The following is a 26,534-nucleotide window of genomic DNA, read 5'->3' on the forward strand; positions in this document are numbered from 1 at the left end:
TGAAGATTCTCATTTGTTTATATTTCTGTAAGAAGACTAATTTGTTGCTTTTGACACTTTCAACCCCAGAAAATCCCATTATAGGTTCACTTTAGGATCTTGAAGGCCCAAAGCAGCAGCAGCAGTAACAATATCTCTTTGATCGTAAAGACATACTAATGACAGTACCAGCCATTGCAGTACAGGGCTTATTCACATTAAGCAATGATTAAGAACCCTATTATGTCAATTTTTGCATGCACACACATCTAGCCTAGCATATAATTACATATTTTTAGGTAATTGCACATAGTAGGCACACATGGTTATTTTATTTCAGTATGAATTTAGATTACAATTAATTGCTCTTTTGTTCAGATTGAAACATGCATTTACATCCTTTTACGAGCCTGCCTAATTTCTTCACCAGAGGGCTTTCTCTTGGTTATGCTTCCATCACAGTCACATTTGGTGAGAGAACTCCTTGAGAGAACTCCTTTCATGGTAGCTGCTGCCAGGTTGTGGAACTCCCTCCCACAGGAGAGTCAGTTCGCTACTTCTCTTTTCTCCTTCTCTTTGGGCAGGACTTTATGTGGCAGATAGGGCTTTTAATGGGACTGTGCTATTTTTTAAATTGTGTTTTAAATTGTTTTAACCAGGTGTTTTAAACTAAACTGTTATTTAATTTTTTTTGTCCAAATAGTTTTTTTATCTCTCAGTGTGTATGTGCTTTCAAGCCACCTGTCAGCTTTTGGTGCCCCCATGAATTTCATAGGGTTTCCTTAGGCAAGAAAAACGCAGAGGTAGTTTTGCCAGTTCTCCCCTCTGAAATATACCCTACAGCACCTGGTATTCTTTGACGGTCTCCCAACCAAGTGCTAACCAGATCTGGTGCCTTTAGAGTGTTTAGGTCCTAGTACTGTAGTAACTTAAATGATTATGGTTCAAAAGACACTGCAGAAATAATCCAGTTTGAGACTGCTTTACCTGCCCTAGCTCAGTTCTAGGGCACCAGAGCAATCTGACAGAGAAGGTTAAATGTCTTACACAAGTACAGTTCCCAGAATTCCCTAGCACTGAGCCAGGGCAGTTCAAGCAGTCTAAAACGGGATTATTTGTGCAGTGTGTTTTGGACCTATGATACACTTGTGATTCTGTACATGAAAAAATGTGGGATATAAATTGAATTAATAAATTTCCACACCTTGAATCTATTGTTAAAATCCAATATTGCACAAATGCCCTTTATCCTCCCCCCCCTTTCCCTACAGCTTTGCACACACACACTCGTCTGCTCTGAAGGGTACCCCTAATGTTGGATCTTGAGGCTATGAAGAGGGGACTACAAGAGAAGAGTAAATTGCCATATTCCCTATTCTGCCAATGGAAGTTGTTCCATAAGAGGGAAGGGTTAATTACTGAATATCTGCCATTGATTACTATCCTTGGTATCCAAAAGGACCCTTTCCCCCTTCATTTAATTAATATTTTCTTTTCTTTGTAGGTGACTTCTTAGTGAATAGAAAGTGTCAGGCTGTTTTGCTTTTGTATAATCATATCCTGAGGTTGTAGCATTCACTGAGTAAGCAAGCATGGAAGGTTGTATTTGGAAAGACTCATACTGTAATTAAATGAATTATAATAGGTCTGCTGATGAATTGTGTAAGTGGGCATTGGTACAGCACTTACTGTGTGTAGTTCTGAATGGTTGGAACGTAAAAATAATAATGATAGAATGAATGCAAGAGCTACTATTCAGTTAATCTTTACTTGTACTCACACTGTTTTTCACATTGTAAAATCAGAGGGACTTATTTAAGTTAAATCCAAGGGCAGCATGTATGTGTGTACATATGTTAAAAGATAGAATACACACACAGTACATCTAATAGTTGTGTGTTAGTAAATAAGATGGCTAGATTTTTTTCCTGTGTTAGTACTCATTAAAACTCCTTTTTAAAAAACAGAACAATTCATTTTTCTAAACAGTCCAGAGAGTCTCCGGTTTGCAGGGCAGACTTCAGTCAAAGGGCTGGAGATTCCAGCCTGCATTTGTACATTCCTTCAGGGCATTTTTTGCAAGGGAGGTTGTTGTGCTTTTAAAGGTACTTGATAAGAGCCCTGCACCACCAACCCCAGACCTGCACCACCAACCACCATCATGCATTAGTCTAGAAGGTATTTGGATGTACATGTTCCTGTACCATTCTGTACCACCATTTATCCAAGAGAAATATCTGACCATTTGCAGGATACATTATAAATCAGGATGTCACTACCAGACAATCAGATTTGAACATTCCTTGCATAAAGCGGTTTGCCTTCCGTATATCCCAAAGGAGTACATCACTTAGCTGTGTTTATGAGTGGTGATATGCCTGGTTTTTCTGTCAGAGCTCGGATAACCTGTTGTCTGTTTATCTCATTGTGTGTTCACGGATTTACTGGTGCTGTCTCTTTTTGACAGTTTCCTTTGTTGTAAGAGAAATATGTGATTTTAGACATTTGATTAATGAGACAAGACAAGATACTTGTAGGGTTAGACTACCAGAGTTTATTTCACCGCACTGTTCTTTCATTCTTTTTAGTTGAGGCTGTGTGAAACAGAAGTTGGTGGAAAGTGTTTATGAATCACTTCAATTCAGCTGCTCACATTTTTCCTTATTGTCTGGTTAATTTAGAATCTGAATTTTAGTTTGCAGTTCCCAGTGGCAGCAGCATCATGATTTCCCCACCTTGTGACATTACGAAGACAAGATTTTATCCTGTTGCCCATTTATCAATAATATAATATACAAATAAGTTTGTGGGATCAGTTCTTTTTCAGGTTTTTTTTGTGCTAATTAAAAAAAAATATCTGTGTGGCTTCTTATCAACATCTGTTCTCTCAGCAGCTCCTGGAACAAAGGATAAAATATAACAATATACAAAAGGTGACAATGAAGTTGCAACACCAAAATAAGATAAGATACAAAATACTGCAGCATGAAGATCATTCCTGTCGAGTGAAAAGGATCAGACCAAATGTACAGCTCAGATTATTAGAGTATAGCTCAGCTCAATAATTTAGTCTGTTTTTCCCAGTGCAAACTGTTTATAAGGCATGGATAGATAGAAAAGTATGATTCACCTTATGCCCTTCTCTCCAAAAAGCAGGAGCCAAGCAAATCTTTTTGCTGAGGTTAGGCTTTTCCAAAAGACTTTTCATCAGCAGGTGAGGGAATACAAAGCAGGGTCTCCCAAAAAGATAGAATTAATATTTCTAGTTATAGATTTTAAAAGTATAATATTAAAATGTAAATGGAAGACCAACATTTCTTAAGAGTAATATGTTTTAAGAATGAGTGTGATGTAGTGGCTTGAGTGTTGGACTAGGAGTCTGAGAGACCAGACTTCAAACCCCTGCTTAGCAGTGGACACTCACTGGGTGACCTTGAGCAAGTCACACTCTCTCAGCCTCAGAGGAAGGCAATGGGAAACTTCCTTTGAATAAATCTTGCCAGAAAACCATAGGATAGAATAGTCATAAGTTGTAGTTGACTTGAAGGTCATAACAACAAGAACAACAAATGTTAATACCAAAACTGAACCACATATTCTTACAGTACCATTTGCAAATATATGTATGGAGAGAATGCCCATGGTTGCATGGGTAATGGGGAACGCTTGGTTATTGTGAACAAGCTGGGTACTGGTGTACACATTTCCCCCAATTTTCTTGTCCTACTAGCATAAATAAACCATAAATAGTTTGCTTAGTGTGTTAATTGAATGTGGAGTCCTGCTGTTTTGTACTCTTTAGAAGACAGAATAGTAAATCATGGTTTGTTCTCATTTTATAAATCTTGTCTTTATCCTGTTGATCTTAAGAGTGACAACCCAGGATCCTATATTCAGACACATTCAGTAACTCCTTTCTGAACTGTTTAATTCAGTTTTGTGGAATTGTGCATCTCATAGGCTGTAAGCAGTTTCCAAAATCTTTTTGCAGCCCCCAAAGTGTTTGTCCAGATCTCCAAACCTCTGCCCCTCATGTTTTGATTTGAGAGTGCATTTGTGTTCCTTTAAGGACTGATAAATAACATCCAGCCATGCCCCCAACAAACCAGGAAGTCAGAACCAAAATTAATTTCTGGTTGTGATGTTTGACTGCAAAATGGCGCGGTAAAGCCTGCTGTGTGAAAATTCGTCCCGGGTTTAACTGCTAATGGGAAAGGTCAGGTTGAAGCAAACAGGTCATTGGAAGCTTTCTTCTACTGAGTCACACCATTGATCCATCTAGGTCAGTATTGTCACCTCCCACTAGCAGTGGCTTTCCAGGGTTTCCAGCAGGATTCTTCTTTTGTGCTACTGGAGGTCACTGGCATTATTTCCTGGCAGTCTCCTTTCCTAACCAGGCCAGATCCTGCTTCCAAAATTGGACACGATTGAATGCGTTCATGGTACTATGCTGGTGTGAATATAGCCTCTGAAGATACAGAAAGAGTTTATCAAAGATCACAGGAAATAAAACTTCCCATTCAGTTTTGGCCTGGTACACACTGCCAGGAAGCGGTGTCCTGGTGGCGATAGTAGGGCTTGGGACCGCACACCAACCGCACAGTCTCGAGCACTACTACGTGCAGGTGGTGGCCTGATGGCGGCATCCTGTCCACAGGTCCATCTTTACGTAAGGGATGTGCAGCATCCGCATGTCGCTGCGTGTGCCGCAAGAAGAACCTGGAAGTACCAGATTCTTTTTACTCCGGAAGGATGTTGCTCTGTTTGGTGGCTGCGGCATCCCTCCGGCATTAAAATGAGCGCCTGCAGACCACTGTTTTCCATTATTAGTACAGGTTGAGTCTCCCTTATCTGAAATTCTTGGGATCACAACTGTTTTAGATTTTGGAATATTTACAGATACATAATGAAATAACTTGGAGATGGAAGTCAAGTGTAAGCATGAAATTTATTCATGTGTTATATACATCTTATACACATAAGCTGAAGATAATTTTATACATATGGTTGGCCCTCTGTATCCACAATTTCTCATCTACAGATTCAACCATCCACATCTTGAAAATATTACACACACACACACCTTGATTTTGCTATTTGATAAAAAGAACACATTATTTTATATAAGGAACTTGAACATCCATGGAGTTTGGTGTCCATGTTTGGTCCTGGAACCAAACCACTGTGGATACCAAGGGCCCACTGTAAAATTTTTAAAATTATTTTGTGCATGAAAGTTTGTATATACTGAACCATCAGAAAGCAAAGGTGTCACTGTCTTTAGCCACCCATGAAAAAAGTTTTGATTTTGTAGTATTTTCTATTTCAGAATTCTGGAAAAAGAATACTCAACCTGTAAGCTGATTCTAGATCTCCTTAAGGTGCTATATAGTTTCATGAGTAACAAAAGGCAGAATATGAATACATTTAGTCCTCCACATTTGTGGATTTGACTTCTGGGTCTGATTATTTGCTGATTTGATTAATAAGTTCTTTAGAAGTTTCTCAGTTACCTAACATGACTCTACCTGTTAACCAAAGAATCATGCTGGAGGACCTAGAGATTCCTGGAGGGAAAAAAAAAAACCTAGGCACTTGTAAGTCCTCCAGCATGCTTCTGTGGTCAATTTCCAGTAGATGTTGACCACAGATTAGCACTTGAGGATTTAGAGATTTCTAAAGAGATATGCGCTCATGGAAAAAAAAAAGGGGTTTTATTTGTGGTTTTTCTATTTTCACAGGGGTCCTGCGCCCCTAACCCCAACTAATGTGGAGGGCCCAATGTACATTTTTTTTAAAAAAATGGACACTGTATTTTAAAATATGGATCCATGTATTATTTTTGATGAAACAATTAAGTACTCTGGAATATGGGTGCAGGATGGGTGCAGGATGTTCTTAGCTTTATATTACATTAATATACGTCATTATTCAAAAAACCAAGAAAAATATAACTTTTGATATGGGATTTGTACCTGCTACTTAAGATTAAATTTGTGTTGGGTGAAATTATTGAATATTTTTTTTCCAATTTTTTTTTACTGTTTTCTAGTAGGGTGTGAAATTGGACAGTTTCGTTGTGGAAATGGCCGGTGTATCCCAGAACATTGGAGATGTGATGGAGCCAGGGACTGTTCAGATGACACTGATGAAACTGGCTGTCGTAAGTAATACAATTCAAAGTGCTGACTGTAACCTGTAAAACCCTTCGATCCAGGCTATCCGACAGACTGTATCTCCCCATACCAGGCTGTCCTGCCCTGAGATCCGCTGGAGAGGCTCTTTTTTCAGTCCCTGTGTGTCTGGTGGGGATGTGAGATAAGGCTCTCTCAGTGGCTGCCCCTGGGATCTGGACCTCCTTTCTTAGGGAGGCTAAAATGGCCCTACTTACCCCCATATAGTAATGTTGTTTGATAGCTTAATCCATCTTAATGTTGAGCTTTCGTATATTTTAATTATATTGCTTTTTTTTAAATTTATAAACAATCTTGCCAGTATTGGGAGAACAGCAGTACATTGATGATGATGATGATGATGATGATGATGATGATGATGATGGCAGCTTATTGAAAAGGGTGTCTTTTCCAAACATTTAGTAGTTTCTGTAGTTATGTAGTTGTTTGAATGCTGGGCTACAACTTTTATTTTTAGGCACCCTGTGTATTTCAAAACATTTTGTAGGACTAGCATCCTGTTTAATAGCCAAGTCAACCTCCAAAATGGTGAATTGAAACATTATTTATTTACCCACACTAGCACGTCCCACATGTGGAGGAAGTCAGTTTCAGTGCCACAGCGATGGAGAATGCATCCCTCCGTCATGGGTGTGTGATGATGAGGAAGACTGTGAAGACGGCTCTGATGAACACCAACAATGTCGTAAGTTACAACCTAGCCTTGAACCGCAGTGGTCTCTGTTGTCTGTCTCAGCCAGTGCTCTAAGGCAGTTTCTTACACATTGTGCATTAAGTGGATCTTTCTTACTAGAATATACTCTAGATTCATTCCTTGGTGTCACTGGATAAGGCTGGGAAAAAACTCTGACTGAAACTGTACACTAGAGAGCGTCTGCCTTTGAGAGATGACAGTACTGAATTTGATAGAGCAGTGGTCTCAGTTGTTTATCTCAGCCAGTGCTATAAGGCAGTTTCTTACACATTGTGCATTAAGTGGATCTTTCTTACTGGAATCTCTTTGTCAATTAGATTTACTATCCAGTTTTCATCTAGACCTGTCACTGGATTTTTTGCTAAATTATATTTGTATCTATCCAATTAACTGAATATTGTGAATCTTACTTAATGGTATGTTAATTTTATCTGGTGAAATGAGGGCTATGTTATATTTAGATATATGATTAAATACGTATTTTAAAATGTTTTGCCACACAAAATATTTATTTATAAATGTACTTTACCCTACATTATGCATTTCATATGGATTTTTTGAGTTCAGCAGTGCATTGCAAAATTGAGAAAAACACAAAATCAAAAGGATTGCTTTTTTCTGATCCCAACATTAGGAGATGTGGATTAGGTAATTTAGTATGGAATTCCAAAATTTCAGCTTCCTCAATGAATCCTAATCCTAGCAATGGCTATAAAATATATTTTTTAAATTTCACAGGTTTGATTTTTATAGATTTTTTGAGGTTCATACTAGTTTTCCATCCTATATAAATATAAATATTCTGCTTTTAATTTTTCTAAAAATGTGAGATACAAGGTAAAAAATTAGGTTTTTTTGTAATTTAAAGGGAAATAACCTATAGTATTTCTATATATAGCTGTAAATATATAGATATATATTTTATATAATATAAATTAGCAAATTTGTTCATCAACCATGTTGGTAAAAATTATTAAGGGGTGATACAGAAGGGGCAGAAGGGATGGCTTGAAGCCGCCCATTCTGAAGATGGATTGGGGGCATGGTGAACACACATCGCAGCACTAGTCTGCCTTAAAGCCAGCTGAAAAAGGAGCGGCAAAGAGCCATTCCTTTTTCGGCTGGGGAAAAGGTGGCTTTTCCCTTCTCACCACAGCACCATGGCAGCTTCAAGCTGCTCCAGTGGTCTGCGGCATATAAACACCATGCCACCGGAGTGACTTGAGGCTGCTCATGTCTAGGTAGCCACCCAATGTCTGGGATGCTTCAGGGCATCATCGCAACATGTAACATCAAAACACCACACTCCGATGATGCCTGGGTGGCGGCTTAATAGAGTCGTCTATTCTAGCCCTAAGTCTCCTATGGAAACCAGTTGAGATTATCTTAGCTGTGCATGTTGAGAGAGCTGCACAGCTCTATCATTCTTCTAATGATAAAGAACTAATTCCTGGTAGCAAAGGGGTGGGGAACCTGTGGCCCTCTGCAGTCTAACTCCCATAAGTCCCAAACAGCTTGGCCAGTTGTCAGAGATGATGGGAATTGTCATTTCAATTCTAGAGGGTTATAGGTTCTGCACCCCTGGAGTAAAGGATTGGCCATTTAAAATACATGTTTGTGTCCTGGCTCATAGGTGGATTCTGTTTTAATGCCTCTATGCAACCCTATGTATGTCTATTCAGAAATGACTCTTTTTTGATTCAGCGAGAGCTATTTCCTGATAAGTGGGTGTAGGAGTGCAAAAGCATCATCCATTGCCTTCTGATGTCTTTCAGTGAAATGGGAAGAGCATAAAATAGCCTTATGGAGTTGTTTTGCTGCACTTGAATGGATACAAGTTGAAAGGCTGTTACTTAACCTGAACCTCAGAATTTGGGCATGGTGTATATTGTGTACTTTAATTATGGCTGTACAGTCACCCCTCCTAACTTGCGGATCTGAGATCTGCGACCTTGATTATGCATGGAGGGGCGACCTCCATTATTTCTAATGGTGCACATGCCCTATTCAAGCCTATGCGTGCGAACCTCTATTTTCATGGGGGGTCCAGAACAGATCCCCCTTGCAAATGGAGGGCCAACTGTATATTTAGGCATCTTCATATTTTTTGTCTGTGCTTTTTATGGGACTTGCTAAGACAAGCCAAATTCTGCTCAGTTGCTTACTTGCTTACTTACATTATCCTAGTTTATGATGCAAATCTAACTTTGAACTATTCACTAATTATAAGAATTTAGGATTTTTATTATAGCCTTTTCTAGAAGAAAGAGAAACCCATATTGTGCTTTGTCCTCATTACCCTTTGGATAGAGGCTACAGCCAGTAGTAGTTACTTATCTACTAAGAAATCAGTAAAGGGCAAACTCCAGTGACATTTCTAAGACAAGCATGGCCGTATCATGACACTTATTTTTCTTCTACATATGTGCACATTAACTCAGAGCCTTTGGAAAGCAGTTCTAAAGCAAAGTCCTGTTCCTGTTTAAAGGTAATTTTGGGGAACAGGCAGAATGTTCTTTCTGTGAGCAGTAACTTGAACCTCACTCTTCATGACAGTGCATTGTACATCTTTGACACGTAGAGCAAATGGTTCAGAGTTATTCTGTTCATCGCTGAGCTATGAACACAGTTATAGCAATCATGGATGTACTTCTATGCATGTGTGTAAACATACAGACTCATCCATATCTTTTTATTGTCCAGGCTATTGTTGCCTTGCTAATAGTAATTCTTTACAAGACAGGGTGGGTGACCAGGACCAGTTTTGTTCTGCATTCTGCAGCCCTCTAAAGTAATCCTGAAACTGCATCACCAAAATTTGATAGCAATCTGTGCCACAAAAATAGCTGAAAATGACAAAATGCCATTGATACTAACGAGGAAGGTTTGCCTTAATGGGGATTTCTCAGTTTGCCACCAAATTTCAGCATCAAGCCCTCCTCCCCAAAGATTAATGCAAGCATTTTCTGGTAACTTTATTCATTTTTTCTGTTTTCCCAATTAAATTCACTTACTTAATTTGCTGCTGAATTTTGGTAGCATGGGTTTGGGTGTACTCTGTTTGTGGGGGAGGGAGAATGGCTCATAGGGCCCACAAACTAATGTTGTTCACTTAGCTATAGAGAACCCTATGTCAGCTGACAAAGGTGTGCTGTGAGCATAGCAAAGGACCAAGCTAATACACCAGTGAGTATATACCAAAATACAAAAGGGCATGGGTGGCAATTCCCTGCAACTTTTCTGTATGCAAATAACAATGGACAAAGGATAAACAGCAATGTGCATGTTTGTGGGCGCATTCAGATGTCCTGCTTTGTGGGTGATAGGCTGAAGAATAAATGGTACTTACTGCACTGGTATGTACTTACTTTTATGCCTTTTCTACAGCCTTTACCTACCAAGAGATGCTCAGATCTGTCATTTTGAGTGTTGTTTAAGTGTAATAAAAAGTCTGTGCTCCAGAGAATTTATAGCCTGAATAAACAATGAGCTTAACGTGTAGCTGAGAGGCACAAACAATGCAAGCTAGAAAAGGCAGTTAAAGATATCCAAATCACCCTAAGATTACATCTTCACTGAAGCATTGCTTCTCTTTCATATTGATTGGCACAAGGTTCCCATGATAGAAGGGCTTTAGATAGATAAGAAGTGGTGTTATTTGGAGTTATCCTGTGAAAAATATAATCACAATGAATCAAATCAAAACCTAAAAATGTGTCTAGATTCCCAGTCTCATACAGTACATGTGTTTATACTATATTCATTTAAATGATGCTAACCAATGGATTCCACTTCCTTTCAATGCCAGTCAGGTAGTTGTTTGCTGTTAATAAGGGCTTGGTACTTACGAGTGTTATGAACATCATCCTAGAGTGACTGTGGATTTAGAAGTTTGCTAAATTTGTTTTACTTTTGATGACCTTTTGCCCTCCTCTGAGTCCTCATTTTGTTTTCATGCATACTTAACCTAGGATATAGTAGAAAAGCCACATAAATGCCAGGGTCTGAAGAGCACATTTAGATTTGTACAGACTCAAGGGCTTGCATAGTGCATTTCATATATTTCCTTTGATAACAGCTCTTTAGGTTACATTAAATAATACCTTTGAAGCTGGATTTTATTTCTGGAGTGGCTTATTAGATGTTATAATATTCCAAGCTGCAGTCAGTAGAAGAGAGTACATATATGGTTCTTTTCTGTTTCCAACTTACACAGTAAATTAATATATTTGCTGAAATGAAAGTTTGATAGGTGCAGACTGAATAATTTTTTTTAATGATTTTCCATGTATAAGTGATGCATTACTAAACAGGCTGTTTCTTGCAGCGGGCCGAACATGCTCCAGTCAGCAGTTTACATGTGCCAATGGACAGTGCATCCCAAGCGCATACAGGTGTGATCGAGTAAAAGATTGCATGGATGGAATTGATGAAAGAGGCTGCCGTGAGTACTTCTGAATCTTTAGCACTAGATTGGGTTTCATCCCTTCTCTTTCTAGCTTTTTAATCAATTTGTAAGATTAAGAGGTTGGTTGATGGACAAGAATGTCCACAATATGCTTCTTGTTATCAAAATTTCATTGCAGATTCTTTCACGGATTAGTGTCAGTGTGCTCATAACAGTTACATTGTTTTGAGACTTATTAACTGCACAATTGCTATGTAGGAGGACATGGTTTATGAGAATCTGTCTGTGTCTCTGTTTCTTTCTCTTTCTCTCTTTTTTTAGTGGTATTAAGAGAGATCACAGCCCAAAATTAGCATTAGCAGTTTGCTTTGGAAAACCAGGCATCTTGAATTCAGGTCAATGGAGCAACACAAAGCAGAACAGTAAAATATAATACTTTCCTCACACAGCTGTGCATGGACCACAAAATTAATAAACCACCAAAAGTGCCAGACATCCATGTTTGTGTGGGACTGTAATAATGGAAATTAAGCATATTTCTGTTTGGTTTGGATTTTTTTGTGAGAGTTGGGGTTGCACAAAATGCTTTCACCCTGGTTAAATAAAGAAATTGACATGGTTGTTTTTGAGACACACGCATGCTCAAGTAATAAATGTTTCGGAACTAGAGAGAAGAGCAGAAGCTGCAGTTGAGTAAAACAATCCTGTAGGTCTGTTGCCCCTATAGTCAGGCTTTCTTGAAGTACTTGGCAACTTAGGGGCTTGGAAGATGGGCAGGAAGGGGTGACGAGATGCCTCCCTTTCTGCCCCACATCGTTGTTGTGGCAACCACATGCCGTGGCAACAATCCACTCCCTCTTGGGAGCAAAAAGAAGCTGCTTAAAGCAGCTTCCTGGATGGGGCGCGATAATAAGCCTCACGCGCCATGATGATGCTCTTTCTGTGGAGCGCCATTTGGGTGCTCTGATGCCCGTGCATCAACATGGTGTGCCCCCATGTGGACAGGCACGTGCCAACATGGCTCACAGCAAAGGTAGGGCTGGGCACGTGTGGACACTCAGCTCTGTCTAGCCCTACTTTCGCCCCAGGCTGGCACAAAATGCCGGTCTCTTTAAGATCTTCCTTTGTTTCATAAGAGAAAGCTAATTACAACATAGGACAGAAGCTGCAATTTTGTAATTATACTTTAAAGCTGTTTCCAGTTTGATCTTCTGGCATTCCGTTGATCAGATCAGGAGCACAGCAAGTATAGTGGTACCTCCACATTTGCTGGGGATAGGGGTGAAGGACCCCCGTGAATGTGGGAAAAGCACAAATTAAAAAATGCTATTCTTTTGATCTAGATGAATACGTCTCTAGGAATCTCCAGGTCTTTTAGTGCAATTCTATGGTCAACATCTGCAACATGTTGATCATAGAATCATGCTAAAGGACCTATAAATCCCTAGAGAAGTATTTTCTCTAGGAACCTATGTTCTCCAGCACAACTCTGTAGTCAACTTCTGACAGAGTTCCACTGGAGGACCTAGAGATTCCTAGAAAAAAAATATTAATCAAAACCACAAATAATCAAATCCACAAAAGTCAAAGCCACAAATGTGGAGGCCCAACTGTACTTAGGTACACTTCAAACTTTATCACACAAGCCCTAGAACAGGCTCATCGCGTTACAAAAAGGTGTTGTGATGGGAAGTGGATGGGGTGAAGAACGCATCTTACCGCACAAGAGAACACCGTTGCTGGATGTTCCCATTGTGTTCCACATCCGTCCCAAAGGGGGCGATTTTTGAGAACTGTTCAAAAGTGTTCTCCAAAATTGCCCCATCTGGGACGGATGTGGAACGCGATGAGAATGTCTGGCGGCAGCAGCGGTGGTCTCCTGTGCGGTAAGATGCGTTCTTCGCCCCATCTGGTTACCATCATGCTCCCTTTTTGTAATGCAACGGGCCAGTTCTAGGGCCTGTGCGATAAAGTTCTTCATCTTATTTGAGATCCCTCATCTTTACAGGATTCTGCAGTTCTGCTATGAATCGTAGAAAGACTAAAATGCAAACACACACACAAACAAACACAATAGAAAATTAGAATGGTGCAGATAGGGCTGACCCAAAACATACTGATCTGGTAAGAAATGCATTGTCAGCTTCTCACTGAACAAACCCTGCTGAAATGAATGGGAGCCTTGCAAGAGGTCTACCAGGGTCTTGTGTAGTTCCTACTCATTCAAACGGAATGTGAACAGAAGAAATCCCTAGTGGCTTATACATGGGTCAGCTCTGCCTGCCTCTTATTCACCAGTGTCCTCCCAAGGTAGCTACATTAACATAATTTGTGGTGAAGCCATATCTGGGTACAGCTGTATTCTACTTTCTATTCTGGACATACTGTATATACTTGACTATAAGTTGAGATTTTTTTCCCAAAAGTGACCCTCAAAAAAACGGAGTAGACTTATATATGGGGCAATACAGTAATAAGCTTGCCCCTCAAGCTTCTTCCTCAGTCCTGCTGTTTCCCAAAGGGACAGCCATGCTGGGGAAAGTCCTAGGAACAAACGCTTGCTCCCTGCTTTTCTCTGGTCCCAGTGTCTTCCAGGGGCTGGAAGACGCTGGCATCGGGGAAAGTCCGGGTGCTCCCTGCTTTTCCTTGGTCCCAGCATCCTCCAGACTGGAGGACACAGGGATCAGGGTAAGTCCTGGGTGCAAAGGCTTGCTCCTTCCTTTTCCCTGGTCCCAGTGTTCTCCAGAGGCTGGAGGACACAGGGATCTGGGAAAGTCTGGGGTCAAACGCTTGCCTCACTCCTCTTCCCAAGTCTGGGTGTCCTTTGAAGGGACAGCAGGGCTGTGGAGGAGGAAGAAGAGCGAGCGCTAGCCTCTGAACCTTCCTCCCTAGCTCAGCTGTCTCCCAAAGGGATAGCTGGGCTGCAGATGGGAAAGAAGGGTACTGAGACCCAAATTCTATCCTCCACTTATCCACGGGTCATAACAAAGTCCATGATTTTGGTCCTAAAACCTGCCCTCGACTTCTACGTGGCGTCGACTTATACACAAGTACAGTATATGCATTAGCTGTTTTTTGGGGTTATTTTTTTTAACAAGATGGCAGTATAATGTTTGTCATATTACTGAAACATGTATTTGTGCCGTGGAGAGTTCTAAAGAAAGGGGACAGGAGACATGCTGAGCATTTCCCAGGCAATAATAGCTCTAAAATGAAAAGGATATCATCCCTTAGACTAGAAGCTGAACAGAATTCTTGAGCCTGTGTTAAAAATATGGTCAGTTACATTTGCCAATTAAATTGTATTCTTTGTTACAACATATCTGCATTCCCATGAATTCACCTGTGTACATGTGCACCCAACAATCCTAGAAATATAGACATATTTTCCAGAGATGGGTCACGAATACAGATTATTCACTATACCTCAACAAAAGGGGTAGACAAGCTACTTAACAAGGGAAATAACTTAGAGCATTGAAACAAAACTTTGACTGCAAGAAGATCAAATAAAAAGAATTAGCAGAGCTTGTTGGAAAAGCTGTGCAAGTCAGATGAACTGGCTTGTCACTGCTTTGTAGGGATAGATGTTTTGCTTCCCCTTGCCTCCTTCCTCTGAGTTCCTTGCCTCATTCTGTATTTGTTATTTTCCTTGGATCAGTCAGGGTCCAAAGAAATAACTCTTTTTCAGGCTCACTATGCTGACTGAGAGTGTCTGGGGGTAATAATAATAATAATAATAATAATAATAATAATAATAATAATAATCTTTCCCAACTCTGGTCAGTTTATAGCTTCCCTGCTATCATATGTGACTCTCTCACAGCAGTTTTCAAATGTCCTTTTTTTGTAACCCTTTTCTGGAACAAAACGGATACTTGAATCAAGGTGTTAAGAATGATATTAACAAAAACATAAGCCTGTGAGCCACACGTGTACATACAACCATCCTGACTGAGCTTCTCTGTAGCATTTGTCTAATTTAAAAATCCATCTTCAGTCAAGTCAGTTAAATAGACCTGTCATTGCTTGGAGCTGATGGGTGTTTTGCACTGCTGTATGGGTGACCTGGGATTAATTCTTGATTGCTCTTTAGTAATCCATGGGCCAATAAACCCCAGGATTGTTAGAGACTGATGTGTTCAGCCTTGGACTAAGGAAATCCTCCATATCTTTTAACAGCAACTACTATGGCTAGTTAAAGTGTTCGTGTTGACAAGCTTTCATCAGCTGGAGCTTGTCTGTAAGCAAAGCACCTATAGGTAGTAGTGTTATGCAGATTACAAAAAACTAAATGGTACTGAATTTCAAAAGTGTGCTCGTGTACTGAAGGTTATATGATCTTGATAAAAGATGAAATATCCAACCATCACTGTTGTCTTCACAGTGATCCTCTTACTATATCTAGTATATGTCTCACACCTGAAAATATTTAGGTTTGCAAAAATCTGTTTCGGTTCACAGACTGATTGATATACTAAGGCACACTGAGTACTGTTCACCAATCAAACAGTTCCTCTCCTGGGGTTAAAAAATTGAGAGAGATGAAGTGATGCAATGCATCAAAGTAAAGGCGTCTCAAAAGTGACCAGTGCTGCAACTGCTAAAAACATTTTAATAAAATGCCCTAGCAAAAACCAAAGGGGTGGTTTTAGCTGTCATATTCACAACCAGTGGAAGCAAGTTCTAGTACCTCAAAGAAAGATTTTAAAAACAGGATCTGTGAGCCAAAACATAATCTTTATTTACAGTAAAGAAAGTTTGGCATAATTTTAAGGCAATGCTGAAATTGTCCTGAAAACACAACAAAACAATGGAAATTTAATCCATTGGCAGGTACAGGACAAGATCTGGGACATCATAAAGGAATAGGCCTGTTCAGGATGTATTGGGCATTTTTGAATAGTGGCTGAAACAGGGGTAGCAAAGTCCTGAGAGCAGAAGGGAAATACCATTTTCATCTCTCTGGGTTCTAAAGAGATAGTATCTTATGCATGAATTTGGAGTGCATCTAGCTAGAGCTCAAGAACTTGGTAATGGGTCCTTTCCCAAATTAGCATGCAGACAGATATATGCTGAAGACAAAACTTACGGATATGGACATGTTAGAGGATAAACAAGAAAAAAGCTACGGTCATTAGCATCTAGGCTAAATCACTGGCCCAATAATTATTTTTCTCCAGGCGCTGCTTTCTGATAAAGGGCATTAAAAACAACAACTCAACCTTTCTTTTGTGATTTTTAACAAGTGTTTTTAGTAGCTGATTATGACTTTGGTTTTGTCTGAAATTATTGTGTAAATGAAAATGTGAACTCTTCCTTAAAAGATCTTCACGTTTGGTTCTGTGAGCAAGGTGGCACCCTGGGAGGCAACTGGAATGTGAGCTCTGGAGGCTTCACAGATCCTATCAGTTAAATTTCCAGCTGATAAGACTTCTGTTGTTTTCTTTTTAAATTTTCTTTTTGACTTCTGTGCTGCCTTCCGAGCCATAGTGGGGGTTGTCTTGATTTTTCCTTTGAAACAAATAGTGCCTCAGGCCTCTGGCTGATCACATGCTGCATAAGAATGGCATAGGAGGAGGTCTCAGAGAGATACCAAGAGCTCAATGCAGACCAGCGTTACAAATCCAGGAAACCGACTTGACAACATTCTCTCTGTCTCTGTCTCTCTCTTTGTGGGTTGTAATTGGTCTTGCAGATGTGGCTGCCATCACATCTGGTGTCTCAGCTCTCCAAAACCTGTGTATATGATAGTGATGTCTTAAGAAATATTGCCAGAATGAAGTTAAAGAGCATGCTAATAGTGGTGCTGTTGAAGACCTTACACCAGGGATGGGCATTGTGTGATCCTCCGTAGATTGATGGCCTGCAATTCAAGACAGCATAGCTAGGGGTGATTGGAGTTGTCATCCAGCATTTCGTAGGTCAAACTTTGTGGCTCCTGCCTTATATGCAGACAGTGAAAGGTGCCACTCAAATGTAGCATTTCTATGGTAAAGGCATCCAAGAACAATTTGGGAATTGAGGAGTGGGATTATTAGTAGGGGAACCCTACTATTTTTGTAACAAATCTACTGTATGAACTACTCACCTTTAAGCAGATTACATTCTTGACCCTGAGTGAATGTATTGCTGCCCTGTCCTTCGCTTCCAAGTGGGATCACGTGGGGCCTTTATTTGTAAAGTTCTTAAGTTCCCTGTAGAAGAAAATCTCCTCTAACATGCCAAAGAAGAGGGAGAACTGAGATTCCTTGTGGATCATGCTTTTTCCTTATTTTATTGGCACAGTGTATTTCAAGGCCACAATATAGACTTTCACACAGGATACTTTACTGCATAACCACCTGAAGATCTCCTGGAGCTTGAGAAGTGAGACTAGAGAATTCACATAATTAACTTTTTTCCTCTCAAAGCATTCCAAAGGATTGCTAAATAAGTGATTTTGGATACTTCTAAAATGCACAGAAAAGTGCTTTAGTCAGTAGGGGCGTGTATCCAATAATGCTTCCATTTTTAAATTTTTTTACATTTCATCCTTTCCCACCACGGAACTGGCACAGAAGGGACTTGGTAGTTGAGGAATGGAGGAAATCTGGAAATGAAAATGACAAATGTGTCTGAAGACATAAATGCATAATTTCAAAGGTTTTATTGCACACTCTCTAAGAAGGAGATAGGTCATTTGAAGGAAGAGATAATGGATTTCCTTTCTGTGAAGTCGAAGGCTTTCATGGCCGGCATCCATAGTTTTTTGTGGTTTTTTTGGGCTATGTGGCCATGTTCTAGAAGAGTTTATTCCTGGTGAAACATCATTTCCTCTCTGTTTGGAACTTTCTTAGCTTAATTCCCAGTAGAGTGAATTTCCTTGCAGCATCTCCAGAGGAACAAGTGATAAAATAGTTTATCAAAAATGTAGGTACCCTGACAGATTTCTCAACTGATGCAGATGTTTAGTCCCCAACTAGAATATTTTGGAGCATGATAGGTTATTCTCCAATCTAGATGATGTCTTTATTTCAGTCATCAAAAATTGGGACAGAGACCAAACAACTAACTGATCTCCCTAAACAATGTGGATACAAAATAAGCCTAATGGCTGTTTTATCCAATGAACAAACAAATAAACCAGTAAACTGGATTAATCTAAGGCAGGGATGTACAAAGAATAGCCCATGGGCTGCGTGTGGCCTCCAGGGCTGTATTTGTTGCCCTCAGGCTCCCCTGCCAGGAATCAAAGATCATTTTTTGCAAAACAATAACAACCATTTTTCTTACTGCAAAACGATTCAAAATGTTGATGTGTTAGAGGGCATTTCCGCCATGTTTGGAGGCCCCTTGGGTCTCCCAGTGATAAGACATTTTGCAATTTTTTCAAAAAAATTGTTTTGCCCCCCACACTGCCCAGTAAAGGATGTGGTGTATTTCCACTACATTTTGGGGCACCTAGACCAATTTGAGCCCCAGAGAAACCTTTTTTGAAAAAGGAAGTGAATAGGAAGTGGGACCGCTGTGGGACTGCAGCAACCAGATGCTGTGGTCCTGAGGGTGGCTGCTGGTGTGGTCCTGAATGAGCTGCGATAAGGAGCGATAAGAAACTATTCCTTTTGCGGCCAGGTTTGAGCTACGTTAGGTGGCCATGGTGCAGCCTCTGGGCGATTTGGAGAATGTGCATCAGATGCACACCCCACCCCCAGGTCAGCCCAATGACTGCCCTTTTGGGTCATCTGTTTGAGGCCCTCCTTTCCTTGTTGTTAAAAAGCCTTTCATGGGTCTAAAATTACCCAGAAAGACCCCCCAAATACTGAAAATATCCCTATGCCTCCTCAATGGAGTTTGGGATCAAAACGGTTTTAGCGTTTTTTGCTGATGTGGGTGGATGGAGGTGTGCGACCCTCCACTGTCTCCTTGGGGATCAATGTAGCATCCTCCACTTCCACAGTTGTCTACCACTGGTCAAGGCAAGAAGGTGCAGGTAATCTTGAGTTGCTAGTACATACATTGCTGTACTTCTGCTGGATTCAACAACTTCTGGTGATTCCCACCCTTACTTACCCAAAGTAAGAACACTAAAAATCTGCTGTGGAGGACCTTGAAGCCTTCTGGAGCATGTCTGGTGGTGTGGAGGAGTACAGAGGGAGGCAGAGGGAAAGAAATTGGGAAGGTGTTGAATGTGGAACTACAGTTTGAACCTTAGCCATGATGATCCCATGACTCAATAAAGAGTCTGTGTGTTGATCTTGCCGGATGGCAAAAGAAGATGTTCAGTCCTAGAAATGTATCTTTATTATTTTGCCATATAATGGCGGGTTACAAACCGCCAAAAAATACGTATGGAATACGTATTAGGGTTAGGAAGGGGCGGTGCTTCCGCACCCCCTAACCCTAGTACATATTCCATACGTACAACATGGCGGCGCCCCTTCCACATGGGGGCCACCATGTTTACGTATCGGACGCATAGCGTCCAGACGAGTCGCGGCGCTAATGATGTCGCGAGTGCGCCAGCGGCACCTCGCGACGTCATTAGGGCGCCGCAGAAAGAAGCTCCATTTTGGAGCTTCTTTTTTGCTCCGCAAGGGAGCTGCGCGGTGTGGCTGCGACAGCTCCCTTACGGAGCAAACGGCGGCGGCGGCAGACCGCCTCAAAGCGGCGGTCTGTAACCCACCATTGACACTAATAAGTAAGTTCAGAGGAAAGTGGGATTCATGTAAAGTAAAAGATCAGTCTGAGTTTGGAATACATACAGGGCATGACCCAGATTTAATGATGGAATGGCATATTTTCACAAATTTGTCTTTTTTACTGCATCCACCCCCATGCTTGCATGCTGTTTTGGACAGAGTTTTAGAAATGTTACTGGTTTGGGGTTACAGCTCCCAGAATCCTCCAGCCGGCATGACCACAGACTAGTCCTTTATTTTACACAAATCTCATTTAGCTCTGAATTCAGTGGGATTAACTAATGAGTGCCATTGGTTCTGGAAGAGCTCCTGATTCTCTTGATTAGCATTTCAGAACATACAGGTGTCTGTAGGATAAAGGGGAAGGATTCAAATGCTTTCTCTTCTTCCATTGTTGGGCTTCATTGAAGCTGAAATCCTTCCATGAAAAGAAGAAAACCATGTTTGGAGTGAACCTGTGTTATATAATTTCTGCTGCTAGCCCAAGACAATAACAGTGAAGGCCAGCAAATTAAAAAGAGGATCTAGTAGTCTCAGGCAGTTTTCTTCTTGCTTTTCTGCCCCTCTCATCACTGGAAACCTGGGATGTTCCCACAATGAATTGTCTTGTACCCGTTTTTGATTATCCCATGAGCATTTCAGATTTTACAGTGTTATCCTGTTGTTTAATTTAATTGTATTAGTTTTATCCTTAACTGTTTCTCATTCTTACCTGTTTTGTTTGATTATTACATTAATCAAAGGGGTCAACTGCAGAGGAGTGCATGTGCCACGTTTTGCCATGTTAAAATTAATAGTGGTGGCAAAGCATTGTTTGTACACTATTTGTTCTCTGGCAGTTCTTTTGTTTTCACCCCACTGTTGATGTAAGGAAAGAGCAATGCAGAGTTTCCTTTTCACAGTTTCTTTTCTTTCAAAGTGATTTTAAAATGGGGAATAGTTCCTGAATGGTTATAATTTATTGAATGCAGAGCAAAGTTCATGTGCAGTTGCAGTCACCTATTCACCCTCCGTCTCCAGAACTCATGCAAAACAAATACAAGCAGCCGTTTTTTGCTCCAGGAGAACATTAAGAGCCTTTATTTTAGCTGGAAATTGGTTTAAATTGTGGAGGAGATAAACACCCTGTTTCTCAATGAGGTATGATATTTAATAGACCAGGCAAATGCACAGTGCTCCTGGTATTAACTCACCAGTTATGCTCCCAAGTAAAATGGAAGGAGTGGATCAAAAGCCACAGCCCATTTTATTGCTAATGGGATTAACAGCAAGAAAAAGCTACTCATGCAAAGGCAAAGATAAACATCAGACTAGTGTTTCAGCCTCAGGCTGTTTAATTAGTGTATTGAAGTTGCCTCTGCTTCATAAAAAAGGTTTTTTCCCTTCCAGTTACATACATTCATTGCTGCAATTTAGAATCCTTGTTCTTTCCCCTCCCCAAAATTACAGCTAAAATCAAAGTCAGAATTGTAGGAAAGAAGAATGGGAAGAAGAATTAGGATGTAAAATAAATGATAAGGAATGGGATAGAATTTGGGAACAAAGACACCTGAAAAATTTATCGGTTCAGATAAAAGAAAATTATTATAAGTTGATTTGGAAATGGTATCTGACTCCAGTGAGACTACATGATATTAATAAGAATAATTAAAAAAAATCATTGGAGAGGCTGTCAAGAAGTGGGGTCATACATGCATATGTGATGGCAATGTAAATATGTACAAAATTTTTGAGTAAAAGTGATATTAGAAGTAGAAAATGTTATGAATATAAAAATAGATAGAAGACCAAGTATAGTTTTGTTATCATTATAAAACTCAGAGAAATGGAAAAAAGAAGAAAAAGATTTGGTAACAAATTTGCTTACAGCAGCGAGATTAATAATAGCAAGGTGTTGGAAAACGAAAATAGATATAGAAGTGGAGGATTGGTACAAAGAGGTATGGAAATTAGCCATTAATGATAAATTGACATGTAAACTGAAAGTATAAAAAAGGACTAAGGAAAATAAATGACTTTGAGGGGATTTGGAAAGAATTTATTGCGAAAGTACTGAGAAAAGAAGATGGAAGATTACCTCCACAAGATGAACTGAAATTCTGGATGGAATATAAGGATGGAAATGGCTCCGGGGAAGGAGGGCACTGAGGGGAATATAAAATAATTTGTTAAAATGTAATAGAATGTAATAGAATGTAGGGATATATTTATATGTGGAAATATTATACGTATTGTATATATTAAAAATATTAATTAATAATAAAAATGTATGAAAACTCAAAAATTAAAATATAAAATATAAAAAAATTGTAGGAAAGGCTTGGAGAAGAAAAACACATCCCCTCTTCACCTTTGCAAAGTATGGTCCTAATTTCCTTACAGTTAGAGTTGAAAAACAAGACAAGGCTCTTGTACTTTTAACAATTGTACAGTCAAAGGAATTTCACCCCGTGCTTGTGTGACTAGCAACATCTGCTGAAATTCCCTCTTCTATACAGCTATTCTGTTTTTCACCTGACTACCCTTCTTACAATTGAGTTTATCCAGTTGGGTCCGGTGCTATTTTTTTTATCACACCTTTGTTTCCTAACTAGCTTTTAACAAAAAATATAACCTAATATGAATCCAGGCTGTGTATTCTCACTTCTAAATTCATAAGAGAAAGGACCATGAATGACAGGAAATGCCCCAAATAGATTATAAATAAAATTAAAGGTTCATATGTATTCAAAATTTAAGCATGTCCATAATCAGTGACATCAAAATGTCCTTTCTTGTTGTCGTTTCTAATATCTGAAACCCTTCCATTGTGTTTTAAATTCTCATATGCCAGCCTTTTGGCAGATGTAGCCTTTACAGTCACAAATCTGTTCAAACTTGAAACAATGATCAAAACAGGAGATGACACAGATCTGCATAATATTTGCATATGCAAGTTTATATGTATAGGGGCAAATTTAGAAGCAGCTATTCTTATTTAAATAAAGATAAGGACCAGTGTGGTTTGAGTATTGGACTTGGACTCTGGGAGACCAGGGCCCAATTCCTACTGGGCTATAAAGCGAATCAAGAATTGGATTATAGGGACATTGTTCCCATTTGAATTCGTGTTCGATCCATGTTTAAGGAAAATTGTTCCCATTTGAATTCGCATTCGATCCTACTTTGTTCGATTTCTGCAGCGAAAACCCGAATCAGTGGTGGATAACCTGGGTTATCCTGACTGAACTTTTCTGGTGGTTCTTTTTGCAGCTGCTGTGTCGGATCTGGGGCAAACTAATGGGAACAACAGGGTGCCTGAATTGTTATTTTAGGAGGGGAGGAGCAATGTTCAAGGGGCTGTCCCGGAGGTGTCACCCGCTTTGTTCTCTTTCCTGCATTCCCGGTGCCATTTCCCCCCGTTCGCGTAGCCTTTTCCTGGTGGTGCAGAAAGCAGGGCAAGGGGATCGCGTGTGTAGACAAATTACTTTTTTTTAAAAAAAATAAGCTTTCGACCACCTAGGCACCCTGTCGGGTGTCCGAACATTGCAAATTGCTCTATTGGCCTCCAAACGCATGACGGCCCCTTGCCAACCCCCCCCCCCCCGCTCCACATAGATCGATGTGTGAGGAGAACCACTGCACACCCTTTTTATAACTATTATTTATTCTTTTTCCTTTTTCTGTTTTTGCTGAGCGCCTAAGCGCCTCACGGCTCAGAGCTCCAGTGTCTGGGTGGCAAGCACAATGATGCCTATCTGCCCAAGCGCGCAGGTGCTTTTGCGATCCATTGACCACAACCCCCCCACCCAGAAAAAAACAGGTTTGAAGGACGCAAATGGGAGCGGGGAACAAAAATATCTCGCATCAAAATGCAAAGAAGCAACGTCTAATCACCTGATTGACAGCTTAAGAAAGGAAAAACCAGTTCCAGGCAGGCAATGGGAACGGGGAAGAAAAAAATCAGCGTCAAAATACAACAGAGAAATATCATTGGGAACGAGAACATGGGTCAAGAAAAACCAAGTCCATTTGCTCCATTTTGTAATGGCAACGATGGACGTGATTAGAATACAACTCAAGAACTCGCTCCGAGTCTGACTCGCAGTAAGATTTGTCGCTTTATAGCCCAGTGGGAATGGGGCCCAGGGTTTGAATCTTATTTTGGTCATGAGAACCCATTGTAAGATCTTGGTCAAGCTACACACTCTGAGCCCTAGAGGAAGGAAAGGCAAACCTCCTCTGAACAAATCTTGCCAAAAAAATCGCATAGTAGGTTCTCTTTAGGGTCACCATAAGTTGAAAATGACTTGAAGGCACACAACAACAAGAAAAGATAGAAATATGAAAAGCCTCACTTTTCTGAGGAAGATGGTGCACTGTCAGCTACCTGTTCAGCCTGTTATCATGGTGCTTACTGTGGAAGGACAGCATCAAAGACCCTGCCTTCTCTTCTTACCTTTTCTTTATCTTTAAATAGGATGTGACTACTTTTTAAATAGTGGATAGCTTCGAACAGAGGACTTTCCTTTTGGTTTCCCTACTTACCTAGCATTTATCTTACTGACAATACAGAGAAATCTAATACAGCAACTATGACTTATTGTATATATACTGTACATGATTATATACAGAAAGTTATAGTTGCTGTATTCGATTTCTCTGTATTAATGTCAGTAAGATGACATAAGTCTAAATACAAAAGATGACAATACATAAGTCTAAAACCTTTAGTCAAAAAATTGGCCCCAAAACCCTGAGTCGACTTATCCATGGGTCAGTGTATGTATTACACTTTAATTCATGTATTATATATACAAAAGGAACATCCCCTTGTGAAAGGCAAGAATGAAATCTCTCCTGTTCTCTAACCCTCCTCTATTCCCTCATCCATCCAGCATTGAATATGAGCACAAACAGTTATGCCTGCTGAATTTTGTACACTCTTTGGCATTTGTATCCTTCGCTTTGTCCTTTAGATCCTTTGTTACATGTCCCTAGGTCTTCACCCTATAGGGGTCATATCCAAATACATAATTTTGGCTCTAAAACCTGCTCTCAACTGATACATGAGGTTGACATATAGTTGAGTATATACGGTAATACAATTAGCCCTCCATTTTCATGGGGGATCCATTCCAGACTCCCCCTCCCCCATGAAAACAGAAACTCGCAGATATTCAAGCCCCATAGGCTTAAATGGGGGTGCGTGTTTGTGAGTGGCCATGGGGGTCCCCCATTTTAACCCCCTCTCTTTGCTCCTCGTGAGTAAACAAAGGTTGCGGATCTGAAGTCCGTGAAAACAGAAAGCAAGTGTATATACAGTTGGTCCTTTTTATACATGAATTTTTTATACACGGATTCAAGCATCCACGGTTTGAAAATATTTTAAAAAAGTATAAATTTGAAATATCAAACCTTGATTTTCCATTTTTTTTATAAGGGACACCATTTTGCTACATCATTATATTTAATGGGACTTGAGCATACACAGATTTTGTTATACACCACGGGGGGTCCTGGAACAAACCCCAGTGTATAACAAGGGTCCACTGTAGTTTCTGAAGTGTGCTGGAAGACTAGAGCTCAACCACTCCATTTTGCTGTGTGAAGCAGGATACCAAATAACTCCTCCTCCTATATTTCTTTGTGGTATTTTGATATTAAACTGGGGTGGGAAACTGAGAGAGACTAGGGGCTGCTTAACCCCATCAGCCCACCACATCTGCACCATTAAATCCCCCCCCCCCTCTGGCATGCCTTCTAGGGACATGGGGGCAAAGTGGATTGTTTTCAGAGGTCCCTGGGCTGTTGCTAACCCAGAAAAAGCCTTTTAAAGCAAGAAAACAGGAGGTGATTGGAAGCTACTTCTGGGTTACTTTCTGTTTTAAAAAGACATCTTAGCGCTGCCATATCCCGCTTTTTGGCGGGACATTCCTGGTTTTTCGACTGTTTGGAATGTCCCGGGCCTGGCAAGGTCAGGGCCTTGCTGGGAGGAGGGATCGGGGGTGGGGCGGGGCTTGGGGCGGAGCCTAGTTGCCCGGCTGGGCCCCAAAGGAGGAGGAGGAAGAAGCCTCACCGTGGCGAAGCTTCCCTCCTCTCTTCGGCTCTGCTGGCTGCCTGGGATGAAGCTGAGGAGGAGAAGGAAGCCTCGCCACAGCAAAGCTTCCCTCCTCAGCCGGGACGAAGCTGAGGAGGAGATGGAAGCCTTGCCACAGCGAGGCTTCCCTCCCCTCTTGGGCTCTGCCGGCTGCCCGGGACGAAGCCGAGGAAGAGAAGGAAGCCTCGCCATGGCGAAGCTTCCCTCCCCTCTTTGGCAGGCTCCGCCGCCTACCCGGAACGAAGCCGAGGAGGAGAAGGAAGCCTTGCCATGGTGAGGCTTCCCTCCCTTCTTAGGCTCCGCTGGTCACCCGGGATGAAGCCTAGGAGGAGAAGGAAGCCTTGCTGTGGCGAGGCTTCCTTCCCCTCTTCAGCTCCGGCCCCGGGACAAAGCCAGGGGGAGGGAAAGGAAGCCTTCCTTCTCCTCTTTGGCTCCGCCACCTGCGATGAAGAAGGCTTTGTCACCTAGCTGGGCCCTGAGAAGAGAGGCCGCGGGCAGC

General features: G+C 40.8%; 1 protein-coding gene across 1 annotated transcript in view; it reads left to right on the forward strand.

Moving 5' to 3' along the window:
- The window catches only part of LRP2 (LDL receptor related protein 2), a 203,180-nt gene that overhangs the window by 30,997 nt on the left and 145,649 nt on the right, over positions 1-26,534 (forward strand). The window contains exons 2-4 of the mRNA XM_089523031.1: positions 6,032-6,142; positions 6,736-6,858; positions 11,195-11,311. Coding sequence (XP_089379157.1) covers positions 6,032-6,142; positions 6,736-6,858; positions 11,195-11,311 — 351 coding nt within the window. The remainder of the gene's footprint in view (positions 1-6,031; positions 6,143-6,735; positions 6,859-11,194; positions 11,312-26,534) is intronic.

The sequence above is a fragment of the Sceloporus occidentalis genome, unplaced genomic scaffold (assembly GCF_023333645.1).
Source record: "Sceloporus occidentalis isolate IW3139 unplaced genomic scaffold, rSceOcc1.0.p SCAF_4, whole genome shotgun sequence".
Taxonomy (NCBI): Eukaryota; Metazoa; Chordata; class Lepidosauria; order Squamata; family Phrynosomatidae; genus Sceloporus; species Sceloporus occidentalis.